This window comes from Octopus sinensis, linkage group LG11 (genome assembly GCF_006345805.1).
Source record: "Octopus sinensis linkage group LG11, ASM634580v1, whole genome shotgun sequence".
In the NCBI taxonomy this organism is placed as follows: Eukaryota; Metazoa; Mollusca; class Cephalopoda; order Octopoda; family Octopodidae; genus Octopus; species Octopus sinensis.
Window position 1 is genome coordinate 67055111 of NC_043007.1, and position 12500 is coordinate 67067610.

Sequence of the window (12500 nt, forward strand, 5' to 3'; positions counted from 1 at the left end):
TACATCCTATGACTTGATGATTCAGCAAAAAGAGACGAGTAGAATAAGTACCAGGCTTATAAACAAAAAACAAGCACTAGAGGCAATGCATTCAACTACACCCTTCAAGGTGGTGCCTCAGCATGGCCACAGTAAAAGATAAAAAAATAAAAGTATTGGTAGTTACCTTACAATGAAATTACTAAGCTGTGAAATTCCAATCATATTTACTGCAATGCATATTAATTCCAGTTGCCATATCTACTGCAATGTAATTCCATTCGGTGTATTTACTGCGATGTATTTCCGCAATGAATTTACAAAAGACCATATGACACACACACACATATATATATAATATATATATATATATATATATATATATGTGGGATCAGAAAGAATATTGATATTGCAATGAAATATTTAAAAAAACACAAAATTTATATCGACCTTTATCATAGATAAAAGTATAATGGAAACACGAATATAAGGAGATAAAGATCAAAACTGAAGGGTAAAAAGAAAAAATGAAAACAAGAGAGACACAACAAAAATAGTTTATAAATATATATATATATATATATATATATATATATATATATATATATATATAATAGCAATACAGAAAACAGAGAGCCATATGGAGTTTTAATTTTAATTTTTTTTTGATTATTCATCTTTTCTTCCTTTTTTATTATTATTCAATCAAAACTAAAAAAAAAAAAGAAAATAATTAAAACAAAGATAAAACTTCCACAAACTACACAAACTGTTATTGTCATCATCGAATGTGATGATGACAACCTCTTAGCAAGGTTCAGGATCATTGAAAGAAAAATGTCTTTTCTTTGGATGTTCATTTTTTTTTTTTTATTTTATTTCCAACTTTTTTTTTTAAATAGATATTATCAATATAATGATAATTATTATTATTATTATTAATCATTTGGCCTTGTTTTTTATTGTGTTTTGTTTTTAAATTTCAAATTCGTTTTTTTTTTAAATATATTTCTTTTGTCTTTTTCCATTTTTTTTTCATTATTTTTTTTAAATTCTTATCCCCACCAGTCTTATTCCCAATATTTGGTTCTCTTCAAATATTTAATTCGCTACTACTGTCTCCTCCACCACCATCCCACAAAATTAAAAAACAAAAAAAAAAATCATTTTATCATCATCGTAATCATGTAGGAGGCGCATATTGTAGTATGTGTACATGTGTGTATAGTGCTAATTTATTTTGTTTTAATGTCAAATGAAGTCCACGACTGCCCCCCCCCACCAACCCAACATGAGTAAGAGACCTCAACAGGCGCACACCCATGTAACAAAAGCCCCTCTCTCTCTCTATCTTACGTCTTCGATTAAACCTGCCCCTGCCCCACTCACCACCTTGGCCTAAGTTAAGTGAAAATCGGAACGGTTCCCTAGCCCCACATTAGTGTTTAGTGCCCTCAGAAATGGACAGGAAGAGGGAAATGGAAGAGGGCTGGAAAGGCACGAATGTCAGAACTTCCCATTTTCTCCCTCCCCCTAAAATTCGCATTCCCAAATAAGAAAACATAATAGCCATTAACACAAGTAGTAGTAGTAGTAGTAGTAACAACATTTGTTCTTTGGAATGAAAGAGTTGCTTATGAGTCTCCTCTCCCCACCCCAACAAAGTAGCTTTGTCTTTTTTGGTTTCTTTTTTATTTGACTTTTGTTTTATTTTGTTTTTTGCTCTTTTTTTTTCTTTCTTTGTTTTCACATAGCATGGCCCTTGAAACCACAAGACAGTAATAAATATATATATATATTTAAGTATTTACAGGGGGTGGGAATACACACGCACAAAGAAATAAGAGATTAAAAGAATTTTGTTAGGTTTGTTTTTTGGTTTTTTTTAGGAAAAAATAGAAAGAAAAAGAGTAAAATAAAATATAATAACAAAAAAAAATAAATCTTGAAAAAATTTCCATCATTTTCCATTTCTTTGTTTCTGTAGATGAGAGATGTGTAGAGGGGAAGGAATAATATATGCATTTGTGCATGTAGCTGGATGGTGTGTAAGAGATGTGTGGTTTGTATGCATATCTCTCAAGATGTGCTTGTGTACATGTGTATTCATGTGGGCCTGATAGAACAGCAGTAGCCAATAAGAACAGAGGCAATACATGTGCAAAAATGCATTGTTTGCTAAAGATACCAAAGATTGAATACTATAGTTAACTACAACTGTTGCAGCATGCCATTCCAACACCACTGGACCGGTCAAAACCAAACTGAAATGGAGCAACCGAGTTTTGAAATTTGCCACAAACGGGCTTCAAATTAATAATGGTTTTTAATTAGCCTAATCAGTGAAGTGTCCCCAGAGATGTGAATAAAACTGCATTACACTTTTTTGCTATATTCATCTGTCAATGTGCCCCTGTTTACAGCTGCTTGATAAATATCAAAGTTTGTGGAAAACCCTCACCTAGTAGGTTTGATCGATGGTGATAACTCAGTCAAGAGTTGTGGTTTTCAATGAGATGGTGTAGTAATTGTAGTAATTGTGAGAACAAGAGATAACTTAAGGAGGATACAAAGAAAATTTCACCTTAAAAAATTCTGTAAAAGTTGTGGTTAAAACAAAATTTAAGAATAAAATAAATCTATGAAAAGTTGAAGCCAGAATTTACAAACTGAAGCAGAAAATATTGGTCTGCATGTAAATGGCATTCTAGTAAATATTATAGAGAAATCAAATTTTTGCACATCAGAGGTCTTTGATGCTTTCAATAACTTTCTATGTGGTATCTCAAATTAGGTTGAGAACCACTAACCTTAAAAGACAAGGTGCTGGAAATCTGTAACCATAGTATGCTCACAATTCCTTAGCCCTGGAACATGAAGAAGATCAAATAAAAAGGCAGATAAGAGACAGTGCACATATTCTCAGGTGTGTTATCAATGGTATGGTACAAAGTTTCCATTGCTTCAAGTTCTTTGGCATCCATATAACAGACAAGCTCTCATGATCCTGGTGAAGACTAAGCAGTGTGTGTACTCCCTGAAGACATCAAAGGATCCACAGTTTCAAGGTATTTGGCATCCATTTACTACTTATCGTGATCTCAGTGAAGGCCCAGCAATACTTGTACTTCCTGAAGTACATCAAAGAAAACTAATGTTTCATCTCTTGGCTGCTTCTGAACTTCCAACAGTGAAAATTTTGATTAACCAATCTATGGCTACAGTGTTACACAATTAGAAAAAACTGCTCTGTAATGACTAGAAGACTCCACAGTAGATACTGAGAGCTATACAGAACAATTATTAACCGTTTTGATCCTTTCCATAGAAGTAATTAACCAAAGCTGATTTTTTAACTAACATGGTAATCCAAGTGACTAATTAATGTTTCATTTTTAACTAGCTAATATCTGAATAGTGATAATACTGATACATCAAAACACAAAAATTGGATAGAGAAATAAGTGTTTTTTGTTTTGTTTCTTTTTTTCTTTGATTAAATACTGAGGTATTAAATATGCTATGTACCCACCCAAACGTACTACTTTCCATACTACATGAACCTGTTTATGAACCATATTGTTCCTGCAGTATTACAAAGAAGAGATGAATTTCCTTCTGGATAATAAAGCTGGATTTGTTGCTGGTGAATTGTCCCCCACCACCACAAGAAATGACCAAACTTAATGCTCTCCTGCTAGTCCTTACAACCATAGAATCTACACTCACACACATGCTCACTTGCACATGCAGAGATGTTTCATATTTATGAACTTAAAACTGTGTACTCCTACTAGTCATTAGCTGATACTTACTGCCTTAACTATGTGACATAATATTGTTCTTACTGTTCTTATCAACTTGCAACAAAATAGGAACATAATGGATTGGACCATTGCTTCTGTGTAAGAGATAGGGATATGCGTCGAAAGAGGTGGGTGCATGCATGAGCAACTGAGATCATGCATGTAAGTGAATGAAGGAAAGTGACGCAGGGTGGTGGCACAGATGGCAATAAGCAGATTTTTTCTTTACTATCGCAGCTTTGTAAATGTGCCATTAGCTGAATGTAAATGTGATGTGTTCAACAGTAAAGGTGAATATGGAATGAAGTGGTTTGTGAACAAAATAGGTAATATTAGGAGTAATAAAATAATAACGATAATAATAATAATAATAATGATGATAATAATAATAATGATGATAATAATAATAAACAAATATTAAACAAAAGTAAAAGCTTATACATATATATGTGTATGTGTATTTACAAATACATATACCCATACATAAAATGGAACACTAGGAAATAAAATAAAAGAGACATGCTAAAGACACTATAAAAACAATTAAAGGAGATAGTTTTGATTGATCAAAAGGTAACTTTTTCTTTTTTTTTCAATAAATTTATTGATATATATACATATGTGTATGCATGCTTGTATGCATGTATGTATGTGTATATATTATATACACACACATACATACACAATTATATTAATGAATGTACATATACATACATATATATATATATATATCTACACATATATATGTACATATATATATATATATACACATGTATATATATTATACACACGCATAGATACATAACTATATGCATATATGAATATTCACACATGAATACACACATCATTTACACACACGCACACACATACATACATAGATACATACATACATACGTACATGCTCACACACAGGTATACCTGTCTGTGTAAGTTATGCATGAAGTGAGCTTTAAAAAAAGATTAAATTGTCTAATCCTTTATGCCAAAGGGCAGATTGGGCCTTCCTACCTCTGGACTGGCGAGCAGACACCTGGGAAGGTGAAAAAGAAGCTGAAGACAACTTGGCTGAAGAGTTAGAAGAGCTGATGGCTGGTGTATCTGCTGCGTTAGCGGTTGTTGCAGATGTAGGTTGGTCAACTGCAATTATAGAGAAAGATATATATACATAAACATACATATATACATAATATTCACACGCATACTCAAGCTTATATATATATATATATATGGATAGATAGATAGACAAAGAAATAGATATGGAAAACACTTTCAAAAAGAAAAAATAGAAAAATGACAGAGAAAACAACCACCACAGCATGATTTGTGTAGTAGTAGTAGTAGTAGTAGTAGCAGCAGCAGCAGCAGTAGCAGCAGCAGCAATTGCATTCAAGTAGAGTGGTTGATGGCAAAACAAAACACTAGACAAAGTATTTATTAGTTATTTGTTATTTATTCTATCTCTTTAAATTCTGGATCCAACACGTCCTCAGACATCGAGAAAGCGATTGTACAGTGACACTAAAGTGGCAACTTGAGGGGAAAGAGCAGCAGGGCACCCTAAAAACCACATGGCAAAGGAACACTGACAAGGAAAGGAGATGAGGGTGGAGGAGTAGGAATTGAAACCAGAACAGTGGCAGAAAACAGAATTGGGTGGAGAGATCGTCTTGTGACCTAATGGCACAGAGGTCTTGTGACCTCATGGCACAGAGAGAACTAACTAACCTTTGACTTAATCCCTTTGCTCCATATGAACCATATGCTATCAACGACTTTTGTCTACTGTTCTCAACAGTCTGGGCTGACTATTTTGCTTCTTTCAGTTGGATCCCTAATTCTTCAGCTCAGCCTCAATATTCCACCCCCAGTTATTTTTTAGAGCATTCTCTCTTCAACTTCCTTTATAGGTTCCAGGTCAGTGCCAGACATGTAATGTAGGATGTTGGTTTCCTTAAGATGTAATCTATTCATCACCACTTGCACTTCTGTTGCTGTCCTTTCAGATTTTGCTGCACTGTGTCTGATTTCCCTGAGGAAGCTTCCTCTCCCAGGTCTCGTCGGTTTTGAATTGTCTTCGATGCTTCTGTAACTTTTCCCATTTCTAGATACAGGCACTGGCCTTAAACAAGCTCATTTTTACTTTTGGGAAGACATGCTCCCTATTAACCAGGCCTCTATTTTTTTACCTGCTCAGCATTGGCGATCCTACCAGAAGCTTGCACTCCACTGGCATAGCTGTCAGGATCAATGAGGCACGCAATACACCTCACTGCAACAAGAAGCGGGTCATGTGGTGGCGTAAATTGAGGCAGTCCAATATTGTGTCATTCAAGAAATTAACTGCACCGACACTGGCAAGAAGCTGTTTCGGCATTTACCCTGTCCTTCTATTCCTTAGACAACATCAATGTTGTAGAGAAGAGAGAACCACCAGATGGGCAACTTCTAACCTCCTCTTGTTCCACTTTGTCCAGGCCGGCAACCTGACAAAGACACCCCAGTGTCACCTTACTATGCTCTACCAACACAAACTGCAGCAAGACTTTCCAGGTGTAGGTCCATTAACTCAAAAGTCATACAAACACCGAAGAACACTCAACTACAAACTGCAGGAGAGAAAAAAAGAACCATTCTTGACAACAGCAATGCTATGAAAGCTTTATAATGCATCCATCTTAATGCATCCTTCCTGTTTAGAAGAAATAGAGGCAACACACCCCATCTATCATATTGCATATAGAGCATAATCAGTCAATATGTTGCACAGATGCACACTGTGCAATATAGTCCCACATCTAAATCACACTGTGGAACAGCATTACCTATTTCATTAGATGAATCAGTATGTCTGCTCAAGAGAAATCCAACTCCTACATATTATTCAAGTTTGTAACAAAACAGTAGAGCGAGATGAAGTGATGGAGAAGTGATGGAGAAGTGAGTGAATTAGCTCCAGTTATTTTGCACAACAAATTAATTTGTAAAATGCAAAGGATATATACAAAGTATTTGTCAGCTGAACATTATGCCCTAAAGTAGAAAAGTATAACACTTTTTGGGGGGTTTCATTTTGAGGAAGGAATTGTGCCAATGGCCTTAGTAGGACCAGTGAGATCCAAATGGTTACTGTTGTTCCTTAACAGCCACAAGTTGATAACTGCATGACAAACATATGCAAGGAGGCAATTCCAGGAGGGTTAATATTCTAGGGAAGGGGCTCAATAACTTGGGAGAAAGATGAATGAGGTGAGTAGCCTTTTAATTTCGTGTAGGCTTGTAGGTCAGCACCATCATGAATATTTATTAATAAACAGAAATAATCATGGACTATGTCAGAGTCCTAAACTGGCTTCCAACTCTTCCTTCTTCCACAAGTCACAATAAATTAGACACCATCAACAAAATTGTCTCTTAGGAGGACACAGAGACGTGAACATACATCATCATCATCATCATGGTTATATTACCATCACAAATATTTTTTTTAAAAAATAACTAAGCATGCAACAGAGTGTAATTAACTGCAGCAGTCAATTCCTGCAACTACAAGTCCTACAGCTAAAAAAAAGTACAAGAACAACAAACCCCCAACCCCAGCATGATTACAATGGATACCTATTTCTTTACTACCCACAAGGGGCTAAACACAGAGGAGAAAACAAGGACAGACAAACGGATTAAGTCGATTATATCGACCCCAGTGCATAACTGGTACTTATTTAATCAACCCCCGAAAGGATGAAAGGCTAAGTCGACCTCGGCAGAATTTGAACTCAGAACGTAGCGGCGGATGAAATACCACAAAGCATTTCGCCCGGTGTGCTAATGTTTCTGCCAGCTCGCTGCCTAATTACATGATTACAATGGATACCTGTCTGCCTGATCTCTTCTTTGGATCCATGTAACACAAAAGTCTGATTGGTTATTCATTTGTGAATCTTAGGATAATCCATCTCTACTAAACATTGACCATCTATACATTTCCAGCCACCAGTAGAAGCATAGATATGCCAATAAATAAACATAGACAATGTGAGGAGAGGGGCAATAAACAGCACATTAATTCAGTATGATACATCATAATTCATTTAAACAGAGTGTAAGTTACAAAAGAGCTTGAGAAAAATTTACATGCAATAACAAATACTTCAAGGCTGTGACAGAATCTCGCATGATAGGAAAATCTGAAACACCATATTGAGAGAGAGAGAGTCATTTATCTTTTACTAGTTTCAGTCATTGGACTGCAGGCATGCTGGGCCACCACCTTGAATTTTTAGTCGAATGAGTCAAACCCCATTATTTCTTTTTTCAAGTCTGGTACTTATTCTATTGTTCTCTTTTGCCAAACTGCTAAGTAACAGGGATGCAAACACACCAACACCGGTTGTCAAGCGGTGTGGGGTGGATAGACAGACAGAAAGACACACAAACACACAGACAGATACACACACAGACAGTTAGATAGATATATGACAGGCTTCTTTCAGTTTCCATCAACAAAATCTACTCTCAAGGCTTTGGTCAGCCTGAAGTTATAGTAGAAGACACTTGCCATAAAGTACCATGAAGTGAGACTGAACCAAGAACCATGTGGTTGGGAAGCAAGTTTCTTACTACACAGCCACACCAGCACATGTGTGTGTGTGTGTGTGGTGTGTGTGTGTCATCTCTTTTCAACTCAGAGCTATGACAGAGTGAATCATTAGCTCCAAACAAATTAACTCAGCTATACAGTAGTGTGTACTTTTTGCCCTATTTGTACATGCTAGTGCACACATGTGCATATGTGAAGACAATACTTGCAAACCAATAGAAAAAGCCAAAATGAAATAGAAAATAATAGCAATAACTGTATGTGGTCAAACCACATGGCTTGGTGCTTAAGTATATTTCTCTTACCCTACCTGATGTCCATTATATTATCAGTATTTTCTCACTATCCTCCCTAAGACATGTGTATGAGAGAGTACTTGATTGAAAAAGGGAAAGGCAAAAGTAAGATTAAGAGGTCTCAAGGAAAGCAGGAGTTGGGGGGTGGATTATGTGTGAGTGTTTTCATTGTCATATTTAATCCTTCTACAACTGCTACTATCAGTTATTCATATAAACCCTCATAAAATCCTAGCTATAACTGTCCCTCTGCAAAGACCTCCTGTGAATACCTGTGAGCCAAACCAAGGATTAGAGTTCGATGCTAATGAAGAGACAGAACAAAAAAAAGAAACCATTGTTTTCACCAGAAGCCAAATCTGCAAGCAGATTAACAGATCATGGCTCATGGAATGAAATAATTACTCAAATATTTCCAATATTAATCCTGCAATATTCCGAGGAAACAAAAATGAAAACAAGTATCAACGTCCACCAACAACTTAAAAATAATACCAATAACCTTAATTACCATGTTGTATTTTTCTTCAAAATAATAATGGTATGTAGCATTATCTAAGTTTAGGTAGCTTATTCATGTGGGCATGTGTATCTTTGCTATGTGTGGTGAGTATAAATGCTGTTGCTGCTGACCTTCCAAAAGTATTCCAGCCATTATTATTCCATTCTATTTTAAGGCATAATGCAAATAAACTATATTATGCTATGTATCTTTATCTTTATAGGATACTATTGTAACTTGAGTGAGATTTAGCTGCTATTTCTAGTGGATCAAATGACCACAGAGGCTACCCTGTAAGGACAGTGGCATTTAATATTAATGATTCTAACAACTTTTAATTATAGTGATGGTCATAATAATAAAAATCCTTTCTACTATAGGCACAAGGCCTGAAATTTGGAGGCGGGAACTAGTCGATTAGATCAACCTCAACACTCCACTGGTACTTAATTTATCAACCCCAAAAGGATGAAAGGCAAAGTTGACCTTGGTGGAACTTAAACTCAGAACATAAGGATGAACAAAATACCGCTAAGCATTTTGTTCGGCAGGCTAACGATTCTGCCAGCTCACTGCCTTAATAATAAAAATAACAAAACTAGAGCACTCGGAGAGCGCAAACCTCTGCCAAGGCAACATCAACGTCCTCACAACGATTAGCCAGAGATGATTCCTAAAATGAGAATATCTGAAATAAACTTGACTGCTCTCACAAACGAGAGTACTAAAAATGAACCTGGCCGCTCTCAAAAATTAAGTAAAAAAAAACAGGAAAAGTAATCCAGAATCCTTGACCAGTAACAGATTGATCCCCAAATCTAATCAGTTCGTGCCAGTCACAAGGCTAAACATCCCTGAAAGTTTCATCCAAATCCATCCAGTGGTTCTTGAAATATTTTGTCCATGGACAAACAAACAAACAAACATGACTGAAAACAATACCTCCACCTTCGCTAAAGCAGAGGTAGTAATGGTTTCTAATTTAGGCACAAAGCCAGCAATTTTGAGGAGAAAATGTTAGTTGGTAATAATTTCAGCCTAGATATAAGAGCATTTTGACTGTAATTTCTAGAGGACCATGAAATGGACCTCAAAGGTTTGCAAGTTAGTTATAACCTGCGATATACCCCCAGTACAGCACTAATCAAACAGAACTATGACACCTTTGTATTTGACTGTTATGATAAGGTTTGATCTACAGTAACTCCAGATATGTCAAGATGGGAGACAGTGACAAACTGCAGATAATAATAATAATAATAATGATAATAACAACAACAAAGGATTATGCAAAAGCTTCAATGCCATTCTAAAATTATACAATCACATAATCAAAATTTCGAAGCAACAAAATAATGAAAGATTAATTAAAAACAATGTGAATGAAAAAGCATTACATTTGAATTTATAATCTGAATGCTAAAGAGCTAAAGAGCCATACAAGTCAAAAGGAGGCTTTTAATAGCTTATTCTGAAGAGGGAGGGTAGTACCCATGCCATTTTACTGGGTTTCTGGGACTGGTGGAAAAAAGAAAAGAAGAAACCACAGTTGAGAGTTAATCTTATGATTGAAAACATGAACCAAATGCTTGCAACACATAATCTATGGTAAAGGTACTCAAGGACAAATGGTCAAGGGGAACTTTTGATGTGGTCATTCAATCTGCTAAGAACACTAGTCAAATATCCCTCAAATCACTCCCTACACTCACAAAGGAAAAGTATATTGAACAAGGAAATTGCTGATATACAAAATAGGATGATTGTAGCGAGAATTCCTTTGATCATGGATTGGCTTAATCAGAGCTGGCCCGAGGCTAATGATGGGCATGCATACATCAACAAACAGTAATACACACACACACACCACACACACAAACGATGAAATGATCACACACACACACACACACACACGATGAAATGATCATACACACACACACACACACGTTACCAGCATGCACTACCACACATTAAATACAAATACAATACCAAACACATACACACACATTACAAACACACCACCAACCAATGCACAAATTTTTGCCTTCCCTCACATCCATAAAAAAAACAAAAAAACAAAAAAAAAAGCAGAAAAGAATTTCTTCCTTTTTCTTTTTTACATGATCCCCTAAAACTTTTAAACTTATTATATTTCAATCAATGATAAGAGAAAGGACTGTTGTGATGGCAGCTATTCTTCCTTGTCCTATCGCCGCCCCACATGCAAGCACTGCCCACCTCACTTACCCAAATCCTGCAGCCTACTTCAATACCAAAAAAAAAAAATTTTTTAAACAGAAAAAATTTTTTTTTTCCTTTAAAGCTTTCACTTCTCTTTCTTTCTCTTTCTCTCACATATATGACACCCATCTTCACCCACCACCCACCCATCCACCAAAATCACCACAGTAACAATCACCTACCACTTCACCTCTTTTACCTTATGAATCTTCCCTGCCTCCATCCTTTCCATCCACCCACTCACCCACAAAAACTGCTCCACTTTTGCTCCATATTTTCAAAAAAAAATTGTACCACCCTCCCCCTCACACACTCTGCTCCCACCCCTGTCATCGACTACCATTGCCCTCCCCCCACCGCCTACACCCAACCAAAGATAGTCACATTATAATAAAAACATTAAAAGGCCCTCCTTTCCAATCACTGCAACAACAACAACAATGCTGACACCACCACCGCCACCACCACCCTACCATTTCTCAACTTCTTTATCTTAACAGCAACAACAATACTACTGCTGTTTTCTTTCTTTGCTTGGTTATTTTTTTATATTTTTATATATATACATTATATTAACTTATTTTATTTATTTATTTATAAACTGAAGTAAATAAACCTCGAACAATACTCTCGCATCCATGCACAAGTTTACATGTATGAGCATACACATGTTCATGTGTGCACACACACACACACACACACACACACATGGATCCATGCACCCTGCCACAAATTTGATAGAGAGGAATAAACATATAGTAAAAAAAATAAAAAGACTTAAAAAAAAAGACAATTGATAACGAAAATATGTCTTCCACCATTCCACCCCCATCTCCGAGAAGTTTCTAATATTGGATTACAATATTTAAAAGGTTCACATCATTCTGAAAATGAGCACTTGCCACAGAAGAAATACTCTGTGTGTGTGTGTGTGTGTGTGTGTGTGTGTGTGTGTGTGTGAGAGAGAGAGAAAGTCAAATGTACATGTGTGCACACTCGTACACACAAATGACCTTGTGTGTTAATTGGAGAATTTTACAAATGCTCTTTGTAGTGAAAGTAAAAATACTTTTTATTTA

The 12500-nt window shown here is 35.8% G+C and overlaps 1 protein-coding gene and 1 long non-coding RNA gene across 16 annotated transcripts in view; both read right to left on the reverse strand.

The window, feature by feature from the left end:
• Positions 1-4470, reverse strand: part of LOC118765462 — a 6716-nt gene extending 2246 nt beyond the window's left edge. Inside the window, exon 1 of the long non-coding RNA XR_005001330.1 lies at positions 1-4470. This exon is cut by the window's left edge and continues 1880 nt beyond it. This is a non-coding gene — a long non-coding RNA (uncharacterized LOC118765462).
• Positions 1-12500, reverse strand: part of LOC115217392 (ral GTPase-activating protein subunit alpha-1) — a 288611-nt gene that overhangs the window by 104692 nt on the left and 171419 nt on the right. For 14 of the 15 annotated variants that reach the window (XM_036507627.1, XM_036507628.1, XM_036507625.1 and 11 more), the window contains one exon: positions 4794-4922. In XM_036507627.1, coding sequence (XP_036363520.1) covers positions 4794-4922 — 129 coding nt within the window. Of the gene's footprint in view, positions 1-4793; positions 4923-12500 lie in introns of those variants that run through there. The other variant, XR_005001329.1, reaches the window with a different exon arrangement.